Raw genomic sequence first — 23,150 nt, 5'->3', positions numbered from 1 at the left:
ATAGTTCTCCTCCACTTCCGAAGGGGTTGTCATTCGCGGATTCGTCGGAGTTAGAGCTCGTTTTCAGCTTATGGTACCTGTAAACAAAGTGTTGGAGTGAAAACGTGGTATGGCTATGAAATACATTCCAAATGAGTCAAATATGATAAAGAACTAACTGGACAGTCGAAATCCAGCCTTAGAATTTTTTTTCAGATTTTCAGTTCAGGAGGAGTCTGCTCTCTGATGTCGCAATTACGACATTTTCTTCGCAATTGCGAAGGCAACAGACTTTTCCAGTGTTCGCAATTGCGATCATATCTTCTACTAAAGCTAAGATATAGAGTTTACAAAGCTGGTCTGAAATAAAATACACCGTCTGTTTGAAATATACATGAAGAGATCTGAAATACTAAAGCTACCAAGATCAAGAGGAAGCTATGACTGGAGCGCAGGTACATCTTCAGATCTAACTCCCGTCGTACGCAGCAACATCAACATCCAACATCTACACGCAAGGTGCAGAAGTGTAGTATGAGTACAACCGACCCCATGTACTCAATAAGTAACAAACCTAACTTTAGGTTGAAAGTAGTGACGAGCTGGGACAAGGTTCATAGTCCAACTCCAATAACCAGCAACAGTTCATAACAATATAATAAAGATCGTACAAGAAATAACTCATCTCGTTCACAGTTACGGAAAAATAGACATGCTTTTCAAGTATAACACTAGATCCCAAATTTTTCACCGAAAAACCCTAAATATAGATAAGCAAATTTGAGAACTGTGATTTTTCCCAAAAACCTTTCAACAATAAATAAGATATTTCATTTTCAGATAGCATGAGTAAAATACATCTCTATACCTAGAAGTCAATATACAGGTGAAATCATAAATGTCACCAAAAATCGGGTAGCAGAAGGAAATGCATCCCTATGCATGTATTTCAAGTACGCATGTCAAATGTTATGCATCTCAATGATGAACTCATGTACTCACACTCTCAGAGTACTCAATCACTCAGTACTGTACGGGGCAGGTCCAGCCTAGGGAAGATCCATCCCTTAATATAAATAAAAACTGACCGTCAGTCACGCAGTACTGTATAGGGCCAATCCATCCTAGGGAACTCCATCTCAAATATAAAAGTATAGGGCAACTCCATGCCCATGGAACTCCATCCCAAATATGAATATATAGGGCAACTCCATGCCCAGGGAACTCCATCCCAAATATAATATCCATTGCACTCACTATGGGTGTGCAGACTCCGGAGGGGCTCCTTCAGCCCAAGCGCTATAATAAGCCAGATCCAGACATAAATAAATAAATAAATAAATAAAAACATGTTGCGGCGTGCAGCCCGATCCCTTAATTATCACTCACAATCAGGCCCTCGGCCTCACTCAGTCAATAATCTCTCCAGTCTCTCGGGCTCACAATGCTCATGCTATGCAGCCCTAATACGGGATGTGACAATATATGATAATAGAGACTGAGACATGATATGAAATGATAAATGTGACTGAGTACATAACTTCAATTAAGAAAAAAACTCAACAGCGAAGAACAACCACTGTGGGTCCCAATAGTGCCAGCATATAGCCTAAACATGATTTCTAGCATAAATTACAGCTCAAGTGCTCTAACACATAGAGTACAATAAAAATATTCAGATAAGATAGCTACACGATTCCACGGAATCGACTAAATCAAAACTCACACGGTGCACGCCCACATACCCGTCACCTAGCATAAACATCACCTCAACATCTAACAAATAACACGTAATTCGGGGTTTTACACCCTCAACACCAAGTTTATACGTGTTACTTACCTCGAACAAGCCAAATCCAATACCGAGCAGGCCAAGCGATGCTCCAAAAATGCCATCACGCACGTACCGACCTCTGAATGACTCGAAACTAGCCAAAAGCAACTCAAATACATCAAATAATACCACGAAACAAACTCAATCGATAAAGGTCGAATCTTTAATCAAAAGCCAAAAATCAACCCAAAAGTCCAACCCAGGCCTGCGCCTCGGAACTCGACGAAACTTATAAAATTCGATGACCCATTCAATTACAAGTCCAACCATACTAATTCACCCAAATCCGACTCCGAATCGATGTTCAAAAGTCAAAAACTCACCCCATAAAACTTTAGGCTAAACCCCCCAATTTCTCTTTAAAATTCATAGTCCAATTACCAAAACGGAGATAGAATCACGAAATATAATCAAAACTGAATATAAAACACTTACCCCAATCCTTGTGATGAAATTACTCCCCAAAGTCGCCCAAAACCGAGCTCCAAGTCTCAAAATGAGAATAAAACGACCAACCCTCGAAAATATAGCTTCTGCCCATCAATTTTAACTTTTGCGAACAATGGGCCGCTTCTGCGGCGTCACTTTTGCGACAACATTCCCGCTTCTGCAGAAAACACTGGAGGTCTGCTCTTCCACACTTGTGCAATAGGCACCGCTTCTGCACAAGCGCAGGTGTGAGACAAAACACGCTTCTGCGCACATACCCGCTTCTGCGATCACAGCTTCCGCTTCTGCGCACACGCAGGTGTGCCTCTTCCTTCGCATCTGCGATGATCCCCAGCCAAGCCTTCCTTCGCTTCTGCGACCACATGTTTGCATCTGCGGACTCGCATCTATGTCCCATTCCTCTGCAGAGGCGGAAACACCAGAACCAGCAGCCTTAGCCAAATGCAACATACGGTGAAATGGTCTAAACCTCGTCCGAAACTCACCCGAGCCCATCGGGATCCCGTCCGAATATACCAACAAGTTCCATGAAATAACACGCACCTATCGAGGCCTCAAATCATGCATAACAACATCAAAACAACGAATCGCACCTCAAATCAAAAGTAATGAATTAAGAACTTTCAACTTCCAAAACTCGCGCCGAAACATATCTAATCAACTCAGAATGAACTCAAATTTTGCACACAAGTCCCAAATGACATAACGAAGCTATTCTAATTCCCGAAACCACAATTTGAATCCGATATCCACAAAGTCAACTCTCGATCAAACTTATGAAATTTCCAATCCTTCAAATTTCTAAATTTCACCAATTAGTGTCGAATTCTTCTAGAAATATCCAAATGTAAATCCGGGCATACGCCTAAGTCCAAATCACCATCCGGACCTAACAGAACCATCAAAACTTCATTCCGGGGTCAAATTCACAAAAGTCAAACTTAATCACCTCTTCCAACTTAAAGCTTTAATCATAAAATTCATTCTTCCAAATCGATTCCGAATAACCTGAAAACCAAAACCGACGATTTACACAAGTCATAATACATCATACGGCCTCATGCCCTCAGACTACCGAGCGAAATGCAAATGCTCGAAATGACCGGTCGGGTCGTTACATTTAATGTTTCCAAAGGGATTATCTAACCCTAGAACTCACCCATTAACTTCGAATTAATTTTGAAAAAGATAATTTAGGGTTGGGAAAGATTAATTAACAAGAACTTGAGACGTTAACCCTCATTTTATAGATTCTACCTAGGTATAGGATTGAACTACTTGTAACCATATTCGGGTGTGCTTAATCTCTTAATTATTTTAGGGATAATGCAATTAGAAAGTCTTGTTAGTCTTTGGAAGAAGTTAATAAAGAATTATTACCCGAGGCTAATTAATATAAACTCGCTCATATTTGTAAAATCGTGAAATACATTGGATCATTAGTTGAGTGTAATCCCCATGTATCCTAGCTTGTAGCCATTGATCATTTTACTTGCTTTTTAGGTTAGTTTATATTTTCGCGTTTAGACATAAATATTTTATCAAAACCCTTTAAGTGCTTGGCTTAGTATAATAAGTGATAATTTTCTTACACGCCTAATCGCCTACATATTATTTTCTGTGGGATTCGACCCCGACTCATAGTTGGGTATATTATATTACATGCGACCGTGTCTATTTGCTTTTTAGTATTGGATTTGGACGTCACCACTTCTGCGCACCTGCGCCCACATAACCATTGGTGCGATCACACCAAACTTCTGCCAAACCAGCCTCAACTAACATGTTCCAAAAAGATCTGAACCACGTCCGAAACTCACCCGAGCCCCTCAAGACCCCGTCCGAACATACTAACAAGTCCCAAAATATAACACGAACCTACTCGATGCCTCAAATCACATATAACAACATCAAAACTATGAAACACTCCTCAAACCAAACTTAATGAACTTTTAAACTTTCGATTTCTAAAACTCGTGTCGAACTTTATCAAATCAACCCGGAATGACCTTAAATTTTGCACACAAATTTTAAATGACATCACGAACCTACTCCAACTCCTGGAGCAACAATCCAAACCCGATATTATCAAAGTCAACTCCTGGTCAAACTTATGAACTTTTCAAACTTTTAAATTGGCAACTTTCGCCAAATAGTGCCGAAATATTCTAGAAACATCTAAATGCAAATCCGGGCATACGCCCAAGTCCAAAATTACCATCCGGACCTATCGAAACCATCAGAAGTCCGATCCGAGGTAAAATACATAAAAGTCAAACTTGGTCAACTCTTCCAACTTAAAGCTTCTATAATGAAAATCATTCTTCCAAATAAATTCTGAATCATCTGAAAACCAAAACCGACGATATGCACAAGTCATAATACATCATACGAAGCTACTCATAAACTCAAACCACCGAATTGAGTGTAAATACTTAAAACGATCGATCGTGTCGTTACAATTTAATATTTAAAAATCAATCTCAGATATGCAAGCTAGAAAGCTGGATTGCTAATTCATATGTGTGCTAATTTTTATGTATCAAGTTTAGGTCGATGTTGAATTAAAGGTAGAAAATAGACGGTTTGGTTAAATTTTGTTGGGGGTAGGGGCAAAACGGGTCAAGTTATAAACTGGTCGTGACTTAGCTTTTGCTGGATGAAATGCAACATAGCCATTTTAGGATCCTATTTAAAGAGCAATAAAAATTTACATAATTTTTAAATTTTAGCCACCTTAGATTCAACTTCAAAAATATGAGTTTAAAGTTTAAAATAACACGTCTGAAGATATTCAAACAGTCGGATTTTAGAAGTTGTGGTATGCCAAAGCTTAACTTTAGACCCGAATGTTTGAAGTTTAAATATGCCAAAATTAGCTAAAATTTAAATAATTTTAGAAATTTAATATTTTTTATATAGAGGTGCCTCAAGCGGCTACCTTGTGTCAATCTTAACACTTTTGCTTAAGTAAAAAATAGGTAGGATAAAAATGAGTCATGCTATAACCAGCTCATTCTACATAATCTAACTTTTCCTTTTTTATTGAATTTTTTTTTGAAAGATAATGTATTTTGAAGTTATTAGCCTATGTTCTTCAATTTACATTATTTACTATAGACAAATTTAATATTGTATATTTAAATTTGAGCTGCATTTTGACTCGTTTTGTCATATTATTTAACTCAAAAGTTTGATGAGTCATTTTGGACTTAACCAATTAGGATAACTCAACCCTTTAACTTTAGATAGGTTCAATATATTACTGAAAAATGTCGAAATAACATCAAGTAGCCGCTTCTAGATATGCTATTTAAGTTATGATAAGTTTTTACAAACTATTTATAATTCAGCCAGAATTGTCAAACTCCATACCCTTCTTATCAAGTCTATTTCATTCATTTTTTAAAACTTCCCAAGCCTAACTTCATATTAAAGTTTGAACGTTAAAAATCAAGCTTCAGGTCTTCGTTATGAAGTTAGGCTCTACTAGAGCTCACTTCCACTTGAGATTTGAAGTGTGACTTTGATAATTTAATATTTTAAAGTTTTAAATTTAAAGTCCACGATTGAATTTTCAGACCCGAGATTTAAAACTTTTACTCCTAATCGGCTAAATTATTAATATTTATTAAATTTTACAAAAATTAGATGGGTTAGTCACTTTTTGACCAATTATTTGAGTTTAGTCAACTTTTTAAATGCATTGTGAAAGTAGCTATTAGTCAGACTAACTTGACATTTTTGCCTCAACAAAAAATATGAAATGCAACTCTAGCAATCGTTACAAGAGTTCAAAACTTTGGCAAGTGCAACCCCAGTAAACTGTGCTAAATTCAATAATTTACTGAATTTTTCAAACCCAATGAACAATTCCTGATTTTTGAATTCACGTTGTTGTTTAACCCAAAAATAGATTTTTTAAAAAAATTAAATTTATATTTTAAGGCCTCTAGCAATTAGATCGATCCAAAGCGTATACAATGAAATAATATTAGAAAATATAAACAAGATAAACTAGCAATAGAGGTAAAGAAGATCTTATTGAATGTAGGCCTCAAGGAGCTGCAATGATTGAACGAGATACAATCCTGAAGGTAATAAGGCAATGTTACTAATGAATAAAGAATCAACTCAATGAAAATACTAGAGAATATTAATTGCTTTCAGATGATCTTTACAAATAATATCAGTAGAGTATTTATTGTCGAAATAGAGCTTGGTTATTTTGTGCTTTAAGCCAGCACGTTAGGGATTCGGTAAGTGGGAGAACAAGATCACTGCTAATAACAACCGCTTTAGCGTAATGGTCAATGTCCATGATCCCTGGTAGGATCTAGGTGTTGTTGGTTACGCCTTCGAGTATATTTGACCTGCTTTGGGCGCTCGTTCCATCGGTTGCTTCTGCTTCGGAATAAAGGGGTCGCTTCGGCCATAGCTCCCCTACGGCCTTTTCCTGACTTCAGAACTTTACCCTCCAGGTGTCATCATTTTAATGTGCCATCTTGCCAATACAGATAGTCCCCCACTTGTCGAGTAATTCCCCTAAAAGTAACCAATAAGTGGTAATCTTTGACATGAATCATTCTCGCTCAAAACTGTTTCTTAACACGAAAAGAATTTCAGTAAGAGTGACAAGACTTGTATGCAGTCAGCATTTATTATTTGAGACACATGGCGACTATTTATTAGTTCTCTCATCTATTATAGTCCGCAAGGCCATGAGGAATTTTTATTATAGAAGTCTTTCCCGAGTTCGACGGTTATGAAAAGATGGACTTTTCACCTATATATAAGTAGACCCCCTCATTTGCCAAATGCTCATCTCGTAATTATTTCCCCTAGTTTTTCTCAACCTTTCTGCTAAACCCTTTTTCGTTCTTCTACTTCTCTTTGCGTTGTCCCTATGAATTCTCAAAATTTTAATCTCCCAACAGAAACCAAGCGTCCTCTATCATCCTTAACAGGTGATACTTTTAATCATTTGCCAAAAAAATTCCTTATTTTGTTCCTATGGAAAAAACTCGTTTTGCAAGGATTTTCTCTATTGCTCCTGCAGAGGAGAAGAAAAGAGCTCTGAAGCCTCACAAAGGTACGAAGGGAAATCAAAATCTGATCCCCTAGTATCTGACATTCTCCTTAAACACTTGGATTTTGAGGCGGATGATGAATCGTGGAACAAAGCATCAAAGCGATTTGTGGGCTCTAATATGAATATCATTGATTCTCTCATTCGTGAAGACCGTGTTCCCTTAATCCAGCGTGACTGTCATTGGAGTGTCATGTTTGTATTTATGTCCCCCATGAAAACGAGAGGATTACCTATCGTCGGACTGGCTTTTCCTTAGTATACACTTACCCATCCACTCTTGGATTTATACGTCCAATAGATCCCATAATTCTAAACTTTTGTCATCACTTTAACATCTTCCTGGCCAAGTTGGGCCTAGTGTTTGGAGGTTGGTGGCGTACTTTTGATTCCTGGTCAATTTGGCCAATGTAGATTTGTCTTTTTTGCATCTTCTTTATCTTTGTGAACTAAAGCCATTTAGAGGCAACATCGTCGCCGCCATTAGCCGTGGCACATGAGCTCTCGTGAACACGGAAGATGATCATGATAGAGGTGGTTTGGGCGATGCTTTGTAATCCCTACCCATGAACTGGTTTCTCCTGATGACGGGCCCCTCCTAGAAGAATAGAATGACAAATGTAAGAGTGTTGCTTCTAATTCCGATCGATGTTTAACGTTCATTTTCTGACTTTGTTATTTTATATCACAATGACTTTAGTGGCTCATGAAGTAGTGCCAGGCATCGAGGAATGGATTGTGAAGATCATATTTTCTGCTATGATATCTGAGATGTCCTGAAGACATATTTCGGAGGTCTCGGGATGGAAAACCAAGTACCATGGTAAACTTTTACTCCAATCCCCCCTACTTTAACACTTCATATTTTCACGCCCTTTTCTCTTTTCGTAGGCATTACTTTGAGGAAGTCTACCCCCAGGTGTTCATTAGTCTTCCTACTTCCCTCAACTCCATTCAAGAGAGGATAAGACAATTGTCTGCTTTGAAGAGGAAAGTGAATTCATCAGCCCCTGCTTCGGCAGGCTGCTCCTCAAACCTTTCGAGGAAAAGGACTCGGTCCAATTTCTAGATAGGGCCTGATGGTGTTGGGGCCAATCCCTTGAGTGAACCTCCAAACTGCATATCTTTAAGATAGCGTGCCCATAGTAATCGAGGATGAGGAGGCGGAGTCCCCGGGTGCAGAGCTTGTGAAAGGCGGAACTCCTTCGTTGGATCGGGGGAAATGAGTTGTTTGAGACGATCCTACTAGAGCATTTGCTCATGTGATTTCCCAGCTCATTTCAGCATTCCCCTCGAGACGCTCAACCATAGATCTTCCCTCTGTTGGTACTTCGTCGGGTGTTGGTGCTCGACAAGTTGTGATTAAGGTGCCAGAAGGGATGAATCTCTTGGACCATTGGAGGAGGATGCGATGTGGTTAAAGGTCTTCATTGTTTCCTTAGAGAAGAAAAGGATGGATAGTTAGAGCGACACTGACCTTGCGAATGATGTTCTTCACTGCACCCTCCGGGTAAGTTTCGGAGCATTTCACCTTCTCTAAAAAACTTTATCTTACCATAGCTTTGTGAACGAGAATATGTTGTGTCTTTGTCACATGCAAACTTGGTTTCGATCCAAATCAAGAAAAGATTTTCGCTTTAGGAGTAAATAGTGGCTGAGCTAAGGGGGAGCATCATGGCCTGGGAGACCCGGTTTGAGGAAGCGCTTGCGGATAAGAAAACTCACGGATCTTGGATAGATTGGCCAAGGATGAGCTAAAGGGAGTGAATGAGGAACTCAAGAATATAGGTGCGACGCACTCGGAGATGATCGAACATCTAGAAATGTCATTTGCTTAGAAGGATGCACATACAAATCAATTGGCTGATGAGAATGCAATGTTTACCTATGAGCTTGCTCTGTCCGAAGTACATGGAAAATTCCTTGAGCAGGCCCTCGAGAATTATAAAGAGTCTACTGGAGCACAGTAGGCCGAAGTAAATAAGTTGTGGAATGAAAGGGACAAGGCAATCCAAGAGCTCAACAACTTAAAGATACAATTGGAGCTAGCGCTTAATGTCATCTTCCTCGTGTCCAAGATGTCTACACTTGAAGGTATCCATGAAGGTATCCCTAACTTGGAAGGAGATTTTGTGAGATGAAGCAGGTGGTGGAAGAGGCTCGATAAGCTTTGAATTCATCCTCCCCCAAAGAAAGAGTCCCCAAGGGCGGACAAATTCTAGACTTCATGGAAAAGGATATCGAAGAGGGGCCTACTAAGTCGCATCCTGGCCCTTCGATCCCTCAGTTTGATCCATCTCCCTCCGACCTGGTATCCTAAGATCCACAATCTCCTTTTCTTTCATCGAAGGATCAGTGAAGACCTTGTAGTGACCAGAATCTGGTTTTTGTCAGAAGTTTTTATTCTTGCATCAACATATACTTTCTCTTTTTATATTTTTTTTGTGGGTAGTTGTGGGTGATCGAGGCTATTACTCGCTTTGTAACTTATAAGTTACAAGTCAAAATGAAATGAAATGCATTTTGTCTCTTACTTTTAGTTTTTCTTGTACACCTTGCGTAGATGTTTGCAAATTCTTGAATGTTTCTGATGCGTTGAAAGTACCATCGACTTGTTGAGAACACCCTATTTCGGAGAGTTCTACCACAGTCCCCGAAAAAGTTAATTTTGAATGACAAGCACTATGCTCAAATGCCCCGAGATCGCCTCTCTTCGGAACTATGACTTTATTTGGTACATTCACGTTGTGTATGGTCGGACCGTATTTTTCTTAAACGGTTCTGAAGTAACTTGGGAATGGTGAAGTCCTTTAAGCGGGAAAACATGCATCACTTCTATCATATGTACTTTCAAGTTCCTGACACTTGTTATCGCGTCTATTTAATGCGTACAACATGTGGATAGGGATCGATTGTGATCAGTGCTTTCAAACGTGGCTAAGGCAATGACGACTTCTCCTTATAAAAAGAAGAGTCCTCGTCTCTTTCCTTACTTTAATTCTTCTTAACTTCTCTATGTCGCAATAAAAGACTTCTCCCTCCTTAGTTTGCAAGAAAGTTCTATGTACTCCTTCTAAAAAACTTCTTCTCTTTTCTCTAATGGATCCCAAAGTCTACGTCCTTTAGAAAACAACTCTCCTTTGTTCCTTCTTCCAGCGCTTGGGAGAATGTTCCTATTACAGTTAATATAGAAAGGACGGTGGTTTGCACGGCTTCCCCTTTCAACGAAAAAGAGGAGGACCTCAAGAAGGTGGACCTAGCGGCCCAGCCTGAGCGGATGGTCTCTAACATTATGCCAAAAGAAACAAAGAAGGGCAACGACTTCAATGTCAAAGAAAATTCTAATAAGCAGTTGGGGGATCAAAATGCCCTTGTGTTTATTTATCCTTCCCCTATTGCCAGTAATTCTTCAACGATTTCGGAAGGAGTGTGGGTGGACTAATAGAACGGATCTCGTCCTCGGGCTTTCCCGAGAAGGCAAAAGGCTTTCCAACTACCACCGATTACTCTTTTATTCCTACACAACCTTTCACCATGGGATCCATACTCCTCTTGGATGATGTCATCAACGAGCTTTGCATCTGGTACAAATTGTGCCTCGCTCAAAATGATTCTCAAAGCAGGAGGTTAGTTTTGTGCCTTCGCCATCTAGCGGAGAAGGATGGTGTCCATTTGACTTTTAGACACCTTCTTCATCTTTATTCCTCCAAGGTTTACCGCGGGGTAATCAATATGATTAATTGGGTTTTGATGGACCTACTATGATATTATGGTGATGACTTCGATCCGAGGTGGTTCGATAGGTACTTGGTGGTGGAAACTAAGTTTCTTTATTCAAACGACAAGGTCCAGTTCCCCGAGAAGTGGGATCTCAATTGTAAGCACTTCTACCATTTCATCTTAAAGTATTTTGAGGGTCGCACCTAACTTCTTGTTTTTGCAGCTATTGCATTGGCTCTTGAGGGAGAATTTGACATTGAAGAGTGGGTGTCCAAGGTCCTACATATTTCCACGAATTGCTCGAGGACCTGGAAGGCTATCGCCGACGATTTGGGGGCATCCGAGCACTGTATCATGGTAATCTTTTCAATACCTCAAGTATTCCTCCCTTTATTTCATTTTTTTCATTTCTTCTAATAAGGATAAATCCTTAAAGGCGTGGGCCTTGACAAAAGACCTTTGTTTAGAGTTTAAGTTCATGCAAGCCTTCCGTTTGTGGTAAATGCTTCCTGGATAATCCGGGAACTTCTTGTCGAAGCACCACGGGAGGGTGCCGTCGAGTTCCCAATAGTACCACCTTCTTTAGGAGATCCCAAGAGATCGGACTTCCCGAAAGAAAACTGCGCACCCTAGGGATGATAGAAATTCTTCCCAAGGCAATCCCTAGGCTACTCAAGATGGTGCTATTGAGGGGTTGGTGTATCCTGACCCTATTACAGTTGACTCTGATGAAGAAAGTCCCAACCCAGTAGTTGTAATCGCGGAGGAAGTGATAGGAATGATCCCGAAAAAAAGATTGGTTCTTGGGTAGTGCACCCAGTCTAGGGGGAAGCTGTAATGCTTCTCCAAGATCCAGAGGTTCAAATATCTCGAGTTCGGCCATTTGCTGAAGAAAGAATCCCATCATGGGATATTGGCGGAGTAGCCGTTCAAGCTTTGGAAAGCTCTACTAGTCATGTTGTAAATGAACAACAGGTTGTTAGTTTCTAGATGCCTAGCGGGGTTGATGTTTTCAAGGATCTCATGCCTATATCTATCCAACTCCCCAAATTGGTGAATCCACAAGAATAGGCTCAAATGAAGCCTATGAGCGCATGAGTGTTGGTGACTCAAATAGCCCACACAACTATTAAATTAAGTTTCATTGATATATTTTTCTTTCATTTGCTTAGTTTATTGTCGTACCAATTCATCCTACCTTCTTGTTTTTGTTAGCTTGCTGCACTTTTCTCGGGGGCCTTGAAGAGAGTCTAATGGGACATGGCTTTGGCCAAGGAGGTAGTAAGGTATGATCGAGTGTTAAAGACTGAAAATGATAACCTTTAAAAGGAGATTAAGAGCCTCAATTCCAAGAAGGAATCGATCTTATTGCTGACTAAAGCAGTAAAAATGAGTGTTGAACAGAAGATGCATGAGTTTCTCACTAGTGAGACAACTCTTAGAGTTAACTGGAACAGATGGCTCTTCAAGAAGAGTTGGCCTCGAAAACAAGCATAGAGGTATGGTTGAAGGAAGATTTCTCTCAGTTAAAGGCCGAAATTCAGGGGGCTAAGATCCAAGTTGGGGTGACTGCTCAAGAGGCCTTTGAAGCTTTACAGAGGAGTATGGTGTTGGACCGAGCATGACAATTTTGGAAACCCGCCTCATTGTCTCCACAAAGCACATATTAGCGAATTGAACATACCCCGCAAAATTTTCCAACTTAAAGCAAAGGCAAGGGCACTTCGGGGCGGCTCTATCTTCCTTCTCCCGATAGGCAAGGACTCATCACCGACATAGATGAGGATTACCTCGAGAATGAGGACGAGGATGAAGAAGAGGTTGCTTCTCTCCCCGAATCTTTGGCTCCTCATACTACGATTGATGTTGACCTGGATGCTCCTTCAACTTCTGCCCCTCAAGGCCCGTCCTTAGACCTTAATCCTGGACCCAAATCACTCTTTAATATTTCCTAATTTCTTCCCCTTTCGATATGTGAATTAATTATTTTTTGTGAACCTCGTTATGTCTTTTATACTCTCATAGAAGTTTTTGATTTTGGTCTTTGTAGACTTAGAAATTCTAAGAGTTGTTGCTTTGGAAATAGTCATTTCCAGTCATAACATAGAATATTTTTCATAAAAGTTGCCACTATTTTATGTTTGTTAGCAGGTGAAGTTGACGTCTCACCTTCACTTAGGCGCAAAAGAGTGGGAGAGCTTGTCTTAAATTAAAGTGCTACAAATATGTTCATAAGTTAGGAATGAGATATAAGTTCCGGAAAGAAATGAAATTTTATTCATTCCAATGAGGTAAGGAACCTGAATACATTTGTCATATCAGATGAAATGAATATGTTTGTCATATCAGAGGAAATCTGAGTACATAGTTTGGATGGACTCTATAGGACTGAATGTACAATTATGTCTTTCTTTGGGGTGGCTTTATCTAAAGATCTTATGAGTTTTTCGAAATCTTTCGATCTTCCAATTTGCACTCTGACCTTCCAGTTACTTTTGTATTTTGTAGATCTAATTGGTGTCAGTCCCCTAGTATTCGAGTTTGAAGAATGAAGACTCGAGCACTAGTATTGAACCTTTTTAGCACATGGTCAAGCACTCAATCCTGTCATGACTTGCTCTCCAATGGTCATTTTTCCTGTAAGGAAAGTAAAGTGGCAGGGAAGGATTTTTAGATGAAGACTGTACCGGAGCTCTTTTAGTCAAACATTTCGACCTTGGCTATAAACTATAGTGGTTCTTGAATTTTGATAAGGGTTGGTGTAGTCATCACTCAAATCGAGTTAGCTTAATGCATATCATCTAAAAATGTTAGTAAAAATAAAATAAAATAAATTCATAATGCATGCATAGGGAAGGAAGTAGAATAATTTTTTTCCTCAGAAGTAGAAGCTTTTGAGGTGTGCCACATACCAGTTCGCCTTCGCGGTTTGCCATCCATTTCTTTAAGCTTATATGACCCCTTGCCTGTTATCTTGATAATCCAGTAGGGCCTTCTCCAATTAGGCCCCAGTTTTCCCATATTCGATTCTTGGGATGCTGAGAATACATTCTACAGCACATGGTCCCTGCTTTGAAACATCAAAGATTTGACTTCTTATTGTAGTACTTCTTGATTTTTTGCTTCTATGCCACCATTCGAATCATGGCTAATTCTCTTCGCCCTTCTAGTAGATACAAGGCGTCGACTACATTTTTGCTATTTGACTCTTCAGAGGCATGGAAAAACCTTAAGTTTGGTTCTCCTATTTCAACCGGATAAAGGCCTCGGACCCATACACTAGGGAGAAATGGGTTTCCCCTGTTCTCGAAATTATCGTTGTATCATAAGCCCACAAGACTCCAGGCAACTCTTCTGGCCATTTCTCATTGGTTGCTTCAAGCCTCTTCTTTAAGTTGTTGAGTAAGACCTTATTTGAGGATTCAACTTGTCCATTTTCCCTTGGGTGACATCGAATAGAAGTGATTCTTCTGATATGCCATTCTTCAAGGAATTTAGTTTTTTAGCCTCAATAAATTGTGGTCCATTATTGCATGCGGTTTCTCGTACGACATTGAATCTACATATGATGTTTCTCCAAATAAAATCTATGACTTCCTTTTCCCGAACTTGTGAGAATGCACCTGCTTCTACCCACTTGGAAAAGTAGTCAGTTAAAATAAGTAGGAACTTTACCTGTCCCAGGGCCTGTAGTAGTAAACCTACTATATCCATTTCCTATTTCATGAAGGGCACATGGTGAGCACTGGGTGAAGTGGTTCAGCTAGTTGATGCAATCAATGAGCAAATAGTTAACACTTGTCGCATCTCCTGATGAACCTAGTTGTGTCTATTTTCCATTCTAGGCCAATAGTACCCGACTCTTTTTAGTTTCTAGACAAGTGATCTATCTACAGAATGGTTGTCACAATGCGCTTCATGGAATTTCAACATTACATAGTCTGTGTCTGCAGGACCTAGGCACTTAGCCAGCGAAACACCGAACATCCTTCGGTACATGCTTCCATTGATTAGGCAATATCTCACTACTCAAATTCGGAGTTGTCGAGCAGCCTTCTTGTCTTCGGTTAAGGCTCTGTTCTGCAAGTAATTAATGAATTTATTATGCCAACCCAAATCATGTTGGTTGTGTTTACCTCATTTTTGACTTGATTGATGGAGGAATGGAATAAATATACGACAGAGTTGGTTTTGGACCCGATGATGTCGGCAGTAGATCCAAAGCATATACATGAATTAAATGTTAAATATGAATAAGATAAAATAACATAGAGGTAAAGAAGATCTTATTGATCGTAAGCCTCAAGGGGCTGCAATAATTGAATGAGATAAAATCCTGAAGATAATAAGGCCATATTGCTAATGAATACAAAAACAAATCAATGAAAATACTAGAAAATGTTAATTGCTTTCGGATGATCTTTACAAATGATATCAGTAGAGTATTTATAGTCGAATGGAGCATGGGTGTTCTGAGTTTTAAGCTAGCATGTTAGGGGTTCAATTAGTGGGAGAACAATATCTTTGCCAATTGGAACTGCTTTGGCGTAACGATCGGTAGCCACGATCTCTAGTGGGATCCGGGTGTGGTTGACTGTGCCTTTGAGTACGTTTGACCTACTTCGGGCGCTCGTTCCTTCGGTTACTTCTGCTTTAGAATAAAGGGTGACTTCGACCATAGCTCCCATGCGTCCTTATCCTAACTTCGGAACTTCATCCTCCATATGTCTTCATTTTAACGTGCCATATGGTGGGGCCGAATTTCACCAATACAACTGTAGTTCAACAATTGAGTGCTCTTACTTCAGGTGAGTGCTTCTGCCGTCATTTTCGTACCAAAAAAGTTTGATTGAGTGTGTGCATCTCACAATGTCAGAGATTCCCGTAGGTTAAAAAATGTACTAAAGTTCGAAAAGCAAATTAGAGAACACACTGGATTTCTTTGCAATGAAAGAAGAATAAGCAAGGAGTCATCGCTAACACAAGCAACAAGCAATGATGTCATAACTTCCTTCGTCAATGCTGGAGTTTTCTTCATGCTTTACTTGAAAATCTAGCTACTGTAAATTGTATTCATTCGTCAAAGAACTTTCCTGTTGTTCAATACAAGAAAGATCATCGGTCATACATTTAACATTATGAAGAAAGTCAATTCAGTTTTAAAGTCAAAACTCCAATATATTTTTTCACCTGTTAAGAGTCATGAGCTCCATTATAATATGCAACAATTTAACATGTAATTTTTTTTTGAATTCTAGTATAGTCTACCGGAGTTTCATTTGTCTAATAGTTATTCTATGTTTCTGTTGGGGCTAGTTTTGTTCAAAATTTTTTTCGTGGGAAAAAATGGCTAAATACTAATAGCTTTTTAAATAGTGACTATTTTTTAATTTATCGCCCAAATTCATACAAACGACACATTTGCAATTTGCGCCTAAAAAATAAATTAATTTTGACACGTCCGAGCTGAACGGCTGAACCTACAAATTGGTCCAGGCCTGTAAATAAAGATAAAGAGAGTAAAAAACACGGTAGTATCTGTTTTCACCTTTTTTTGTCATTTAAAACAGATCCGGAGCCGGAGGTGGTGGAACGATCTGCAGTCTGAACCCCCTTCCCAGTCTTTCTTCCATTTTCAGATCTCTCTGGGTTTTCCGACGAGATCTCAACAATTCCTCTTTTGCTGTCCTAAGGTTAAAAAAAGAAGAACACTTTCATCGTTGATATTCAGATCGAGTGCCACAGGATCGCATTGATGCTTTCAAATCGATCCAGTTGATTAAAGATCTCTGTAGGTCAGGCGAAAATCAATAAAAAAAAGAAGAGAAAATGGCTGGTGGAGCTGCGGGAGGTTTCATAACTCGAGCATTGGAATCAATGCTCAAGGAGTGTTCCAATAAGAAGTTTTCTGCTCTCCAAACAGCTATTCAATCCTATATTGGTATTGTATCTTCCTTTTCTTTTACTTGTTTTTATTCATGTTTGATTTTTTCAACCTATTGCATTTGAATTTGGAGGTAGCTTCACGCCTTTTCTGTTTTACTGCCCTTACTTATGAGTGATTAGATGGAAAATGGAAGCTAACCTTATGTGGCTTAATTGCAATTACATTTCGATGATGTTTAATTTGACTAAGTGGATTAATATTGTCATTATCGTACTCTTGATCCCGAGGTAAGTTAACTTAATTGCAATTTGACGTTATAAGTACTAATGCCCCATTTTGATAATATTTGATTGAAGTTGATAAAGCGAGTATTAGAAGTTAAGTTAAAAAAGAGTATTTTGAAGTTGAAATTGTGTTCAAGCATGAATTTTCACTTAAAGATAAGTGAAGTTCTGTGAGTGAAAACCATTACTCATCAAACTAGTTTTTTCAACTTCAAATTCTCTATTTTAAGTTGAAGATTAAATATTTAGCAAAATTGAAATATTATTTGCAAAATCCAAATGCCTATCATTTGTGTGGTGATTCTTGTATTATTGTTAAACTTATGTTTCACTTTAAACAAGTATGCACTTAACCTTTTCCTTATTCGCTTAAACCCAATAGGCCTTGTCGCTTTTTGCTCTTTTTGCTTTTACACCATTGTGAATGAATAACAATGAACAATTACATGGAAGGGACATTCCATAGCACCTGTTGGATGTAGTTCAGGGTCGGATCTGATCAGGTGCTTGCATCAGTAATAAGTGAAGAGTGGTGTGGAATTGATGTAGTAGAGGTTTTTTTAAAGAGTACTAGGAGTTATTTTATCTTTCTTAGGGATTATGTTTTAAAAGCATATGTTTCCATAAAAAAGGAGAAAGGAAATATGTAGGTAGATGCATAAATAAAATGGTTTGTAGAACCTAATGTTGGATGGTTGAGGAAGTCATGTGAATATGTGTTTCCTCTCAGCCACCTTAATTTTGAGGTGTACGGAAAAGATGTCTGATGGATCATGCCATGAGAGTTCGTAAATTGAGGAAGTTGAACAGAAATATTCTTATGCATTATGATCACGCCAAACTCTAATCTTAAAAAGGATAAGCGGTCTCTGCAAATATAATTCGGTCTAAGAGTCCAGAGTCGAATCCCACAGAGAACTAAGGCTTAGCTACAAATGCACCTGGAATAAAATAATTAGTGAAACTAACAACATAGTGAAAACTAAAATGGAATTAACTTGATTAAGATTCCAAACATCATAATGAACTGAAGAAATGAGACTTTGGCTACCATCGGATTGTGCGAGAAGTGGAATGAACATGTTAACCAAGTTGATAGAACACTTAATTTATGATAGAGAAGTTTGATAAAACAGACACTATATTCTGAAGATCGGATAAATTAGGATTCCCCTCCGTGAAGCAATATCTCCTGAAATTTGAGAATTGAACAACTTGGGGATGATTCTGAAAGATTTGAGGTTGTTATGTCTATGTGACTTGCGCTCATTTCTAATCACTCATCCTACATAGCGATGTAGTACCACAACAAAGTTATTAAAAAAGAATTTCGAGCAATTAAGTGTTTGAGACAAATGACTAACTAAAATGAGATTAAAAGAAAAATTAGGAACATGAAGGACAAGTATAAAATCAAGATTGGAAGATGGGAGCTCGATCTACTATTGTTATGTTATCATCACGATCTATTGGCAAATATGATTTTCGAAAGATATTGAGAATAAAAAATAATAGGACAAAGAGATTTATTATCGTTGATGTGATTAGAAGTTCCTGAGTCAATAACCTAAGGTCCGAGAGTGGAGTATTGATAAACACAAGGAACATGATTATGAGTTTGGTGAGCAACAGAAACTATTTATGAAATGACTACTTAAGTGCCTTTTACTAAGAGTACTCATCATCATCTATCTAGGATAGGAAGTCTTACAACCAATCAAATTGCAATTTTTTTTGTTTTTGGAACCAAATAATTGCCAAATTCAATCAACATGTTTACAAATATTTTTGTTCTTTGATGATGGGCTTGCAAGTGCTACCACTATCCAAACACTTGGAGAGGCTTTTTCTCAGTTCGACGAAATACTCGACTCGAAGATCAACAATGACTGGGATACAAATAGATCTAGAGGATTTGGCTTTGTTACCTTTAAGGGTGAGCACTCCATTAGGGATGCTATTCGAGGAATGAATAGAGTGCTCTTCCTTTCAAGCCTTCTGAGTTCTGCCTTACAGTCTATAGACCTTATCTCACTAATCTTTTATTTTCTCTCAGGATTTAGTTTGAGTTGCTTTCTTTGTATGTTTAGTTCCATCTCCTTGAATTTCAATTGGAAACAGAACCTCTACAGTCATAACGAAAGTGGTGGCGGCTGTTGATCAACACAACCTACCTCAAACGGAAAAGTACTTTCTCTTCAAACATGACAACTTCTATTCACACCTTTTCAATATATCAGCCCAAATTGCTGTGGCTTTTGCCTTCGCACCCACTGGAATGACCAAATATTTAACTGGAAAAGAGCCAATGTTGCAACCCAAGTTTCCAGTGCCTGAACTGTAGATTGGGGATATCATTCATGGGGTAAAGAACACTCTTTGCAAAAGTTTATATTGATCTAGACACTGCTTAAAGAAACAAGAATATTAGTAATTACTCTGAGATAAGGAGCTGTTCCCTATTAGGTTCACAAAAATTAAAGAGTCATATGCATAACGAAGATGAGTGAGGTGTAAATCCGCCTGGTTCCTCAAATTGGAATTGAAATCCTGAATTCACCCCTTAAGCCTTGCTGTAGTTAATATCTTGCTCAAACTTTCCTTAACCAATTTGATTAATACGAACTCTATTACATAACCACCTATTCTAACAGCTCCTTTGGTTGGATGAAGGAGGCTATTTGGAGTACTAGGGAAGCAATTGAACTTCTTTCTGCCTTAAAATGACACTTACAACTTGGATTTGGTTTTCTATGAAGAGAAACGATTGCAATTTTGTAAGACATGCTGCTTCTTTGGCTCGACAATGGTCAAAAGGGTATATATAGCTAGAAAGAACTCTAAAACTTCAAGACTAGTATATGCCGGTAGACTTGGCTTGTAGAAAGTAGTCTTCCTGTTTTTTTTTCTTTGTGGTTTGACAATAATGGTATTTTGGGAGTGTACCACTGTTAGATGTGCAATGAAACCGGAGGAAATTGTAGAACATAAATTGTTGCTAGTCTTATGTTTTTTGTATTACCATTGGAGGATATCTTCTCCTCCTCACCTATTTCTTCTGATATTCTTTTAGCATATATCTTCTTTTCTAGTTCAAACATAAGCTGAATATTTACACAGACACTTAAACTTGTCTGAATTTTTCATATAGCCATCTTAATTAAGCTTGTGGCAATTGAACACCTGATCTATGCATGATGAGTGCCTACATGGCACATAGTGTGGATATCACATTTATTGAGCGCATGAACATGGTAAAAATAAGCTGACATGGATTTTCTTCTTCCTCATCTAACTTTCCTTATCTCTCATCTCTCTCAACAAAAATAAGGCCCATCTTCCATTTTGTTCTTCATGATGATCATAACACGCGCAAAACACACATCTTCCTTCCTCTGATTGTCTTGTTCCTTTTTGGGGCTTTTGTATTAATGGAAAAAATTCTGCAGTAAAAGAAACAAAAAATCTCCAATCTCTGTCATTTCTTCCTTCTGCTACACGATTTCACTCGGTGGATTTGCAATTATGATTTCTGCTGGTTTTCTTGCTCTAACTAATGATTTTTATTCCTGCAATTATTTTGGTTTTTGGTATTGCTTAGATTACTCGATTTTTAGAGTTGGAGTTCAGTTCTCTTCTGATCGAGATCATTCTCGAAGAAGAGGAGAAATTACTCTGAACATGGTCTATAACTTCAACTCCATCAGAACTATTTAGCTTCACTTCTCAATCTTGACACGGATTGTGCAAAACCCTAAGACCTGATCACATCTTCTTCTTTATCATTTGGTCAGACTTCTGGTGTTTCTTTCCCTTACGTGGTGGTGGTATATCTTAGAGACCGAAAATTGAAAGTTCATAGATTGATATATTTTGAAGACGTTAAAGGCTGGTTATAGGCATTATCTCAATTGGTGAGTGTTTTTTTGTTAGCTTGTTGGTGGATCTTGTTTGAATGGTGAAAAAGACGAGCATACGTTGTTCTAGGGAAGATGAAGAATAATCTGGTAGGGGAGTTGAAAAAGATCATTTTCTCTTCTTCTTTTTTTTTGGCTCGAAAATAATGTTTCTTTTTTTCCTTTGGATAAAAGCCAAGTATCTTTCCTTCATTGGCTTTCTTGCCACGTTAGTGGCGAGTGAACTATACATATCATATTCTCTTATCAATTTCTATGTTTTGTGTCTAATAGACACAATTTAAGCATAAATCAGGTGTTCACTGCTAAATGAAAAATTTGGAGAAGTTTAAGTGTATGTCTATTTATTTGGCCGTAAAAATATACTCATCATCAAGTACTCCTGCTTTTCTTCTTTTATCTTGGATCATAAAGCTCCACAACCCTGCGTGAACGCGGGATGCTTCGTGCATCAGACTGTCCTTTTTCATAGAGCTCCACGACAAGATTGACCTAATAAGATTATTGAGTATTTTAGTGCCTTCATCAGCCTTCTCAAAGCTCTTGCATAAGCCGTACTGTTGTTGACCAATCCGGACCTTTAGGAATTGAATTGGGCCACCAAGCCGTACTTGGGTAATCTTGTCTCCTAGTGCTGGAGTGGTAACACTTGGAGCCCGTTTGGATTGGCTTAAAAAAGTGGCTTTTCTGCAGTAATAGCTTTTAAGCCAAAAAGCAATAAGTTGGAGTTGCCCAGCTTATTGCTTTTGGCTTGTTTTAAGCAGTTTTAAACTTATTTTACGCACCTTTTGACTTTGCCAAACACTGAAAACAGCTAAAAAGAGCTTAAAAGCTGATTTGGCCAACTTAAAAGCCAATCCAAACATCCTCTTGGTCCATTTCATTTAGAAGAGATTGTTTTGAATGGAAAATCTCCAGAATCTAAGTTACTCGGACTCGAGTACGGGTATCCGACACGGGTACGGATCCAAAGGTCGTATCCTTCATGATCTAAATTTTAGGATTCGAGCATATGGACCTAGGTACGGGTACAAGTGCGGGGATTCGGCGAAAAATAAATTAAAAATCTAGAAATATAGTTATAAATTGGATGAAGAAAAAAATTTGATTTTTTTTGGCTTTAGTCACAGAAAGTCGAGATGAAGCAGAGAGAGAGAAAGAATGGCTTCTTTGTCCATTTTCTTGGTCTTTTGGAGGGAAAGTAGGTAGAGAAAAGATAGGAAGGATGTATTTTGCTGTCAAGAAAGGTCACTCTGTACCCCACTTTTTAGACAAAAAAGTTCACTACCCCACTTTTTTGATAAGAAAGTTCACTCTGTTCTCCACTCTTTTGACAAGAAAGCCACTTTTCAAGGGATAGTACAATAAAAAATATAAAGAGATTTGTACCATTTCCTTTATTTACGGAAAGTTTCCTTAAAATTTTGGTCAACACACCCGATCTCGTCTGACCGGATCCGACACAGATCCTACACCCTTATCCATGTCAGTGTCATGTCGACACGGGTACGGTGCCCAAATTGCCGAGTCCGAGTAACTTAGTCCAGAATTGCTCTCCTATTGAAAGATTTAGAGATGGTATCCCTCAATGATCAAGTGGAGGGTTGTTTGGTATGGAATGGACAACAGAATGGCAGATTTACCGTGAAAGCATGCTACAAGACCCTCAATAGTGGGGGAGTTAGCTCTAGCAATTGGCCGTGTAAGCAACTCTAGAAATCTAAATACTAAAGCCCCATATGAAGTTAAATGTTTCATGTGGTTGGTGGCTCATGATGCATGCCTTACTCATAACAATCTATGGAGAAGAGGAGTGTTGTTATGCAACAAGTGTTTCATGTGTAATAGAGAAATGAAAAGTGGCAGCCATCTAGTTTTGCTTTGCTTAGTGGCTGGTCAGATTTGGACATTATTCTTCCATCTTTTCAAGATTACAACAGCTCTACCTTATACGGTCAAAGATTTAGTAAGCTGCTGGAATGCCAGGGGC

General features: G+C 38.6%; 1 protein-coding gene across 1 annotated transcript in view; it reads left to right on the top strand.

The window, feature by feature from the left end:
* The first annotated feature begins 16,541 nt into the window (after positions 1-16,541).
* The window catches only part of LOC107761455 (brefeldin A-inhibited guanine nucleotide-exchange protein 5), a 43,632-nt gene continuing 37,023 nt past the window's right edge, over positions 16,542-23,150 (top strand). Inside the window, 1 exon segment of the mRNA XM_075242100.1 lies at positions 16,542-17,013. Within this exon segment, the coding sequence (XP_075098201.1) occupies positions 16,902-17,013 (112 nt within the window). The 5' untranslated portion in view covers positions 16,542-16,901.

Source organism: Nicotiana tabacum, chromosome 21 (assembly GCF_000715075.1).
Source record: "Nicotiana tabacum cultivar K326 chromosome 21, ASM71507v2, whole genome shotgun sequence".
NCBI classification, from domain to species: domain Eukaryota; kingdom Viridiplantae; phylum Streptophyta; class Magnoliopsida; order Solanales; family Solanaceae; genus Nicotiana; species Nicotiana tabacum.
Note: the sequence above shows the minus strand (reverse complement) of the source record. Positions and strands in the feature narration are given on the sequence as shown.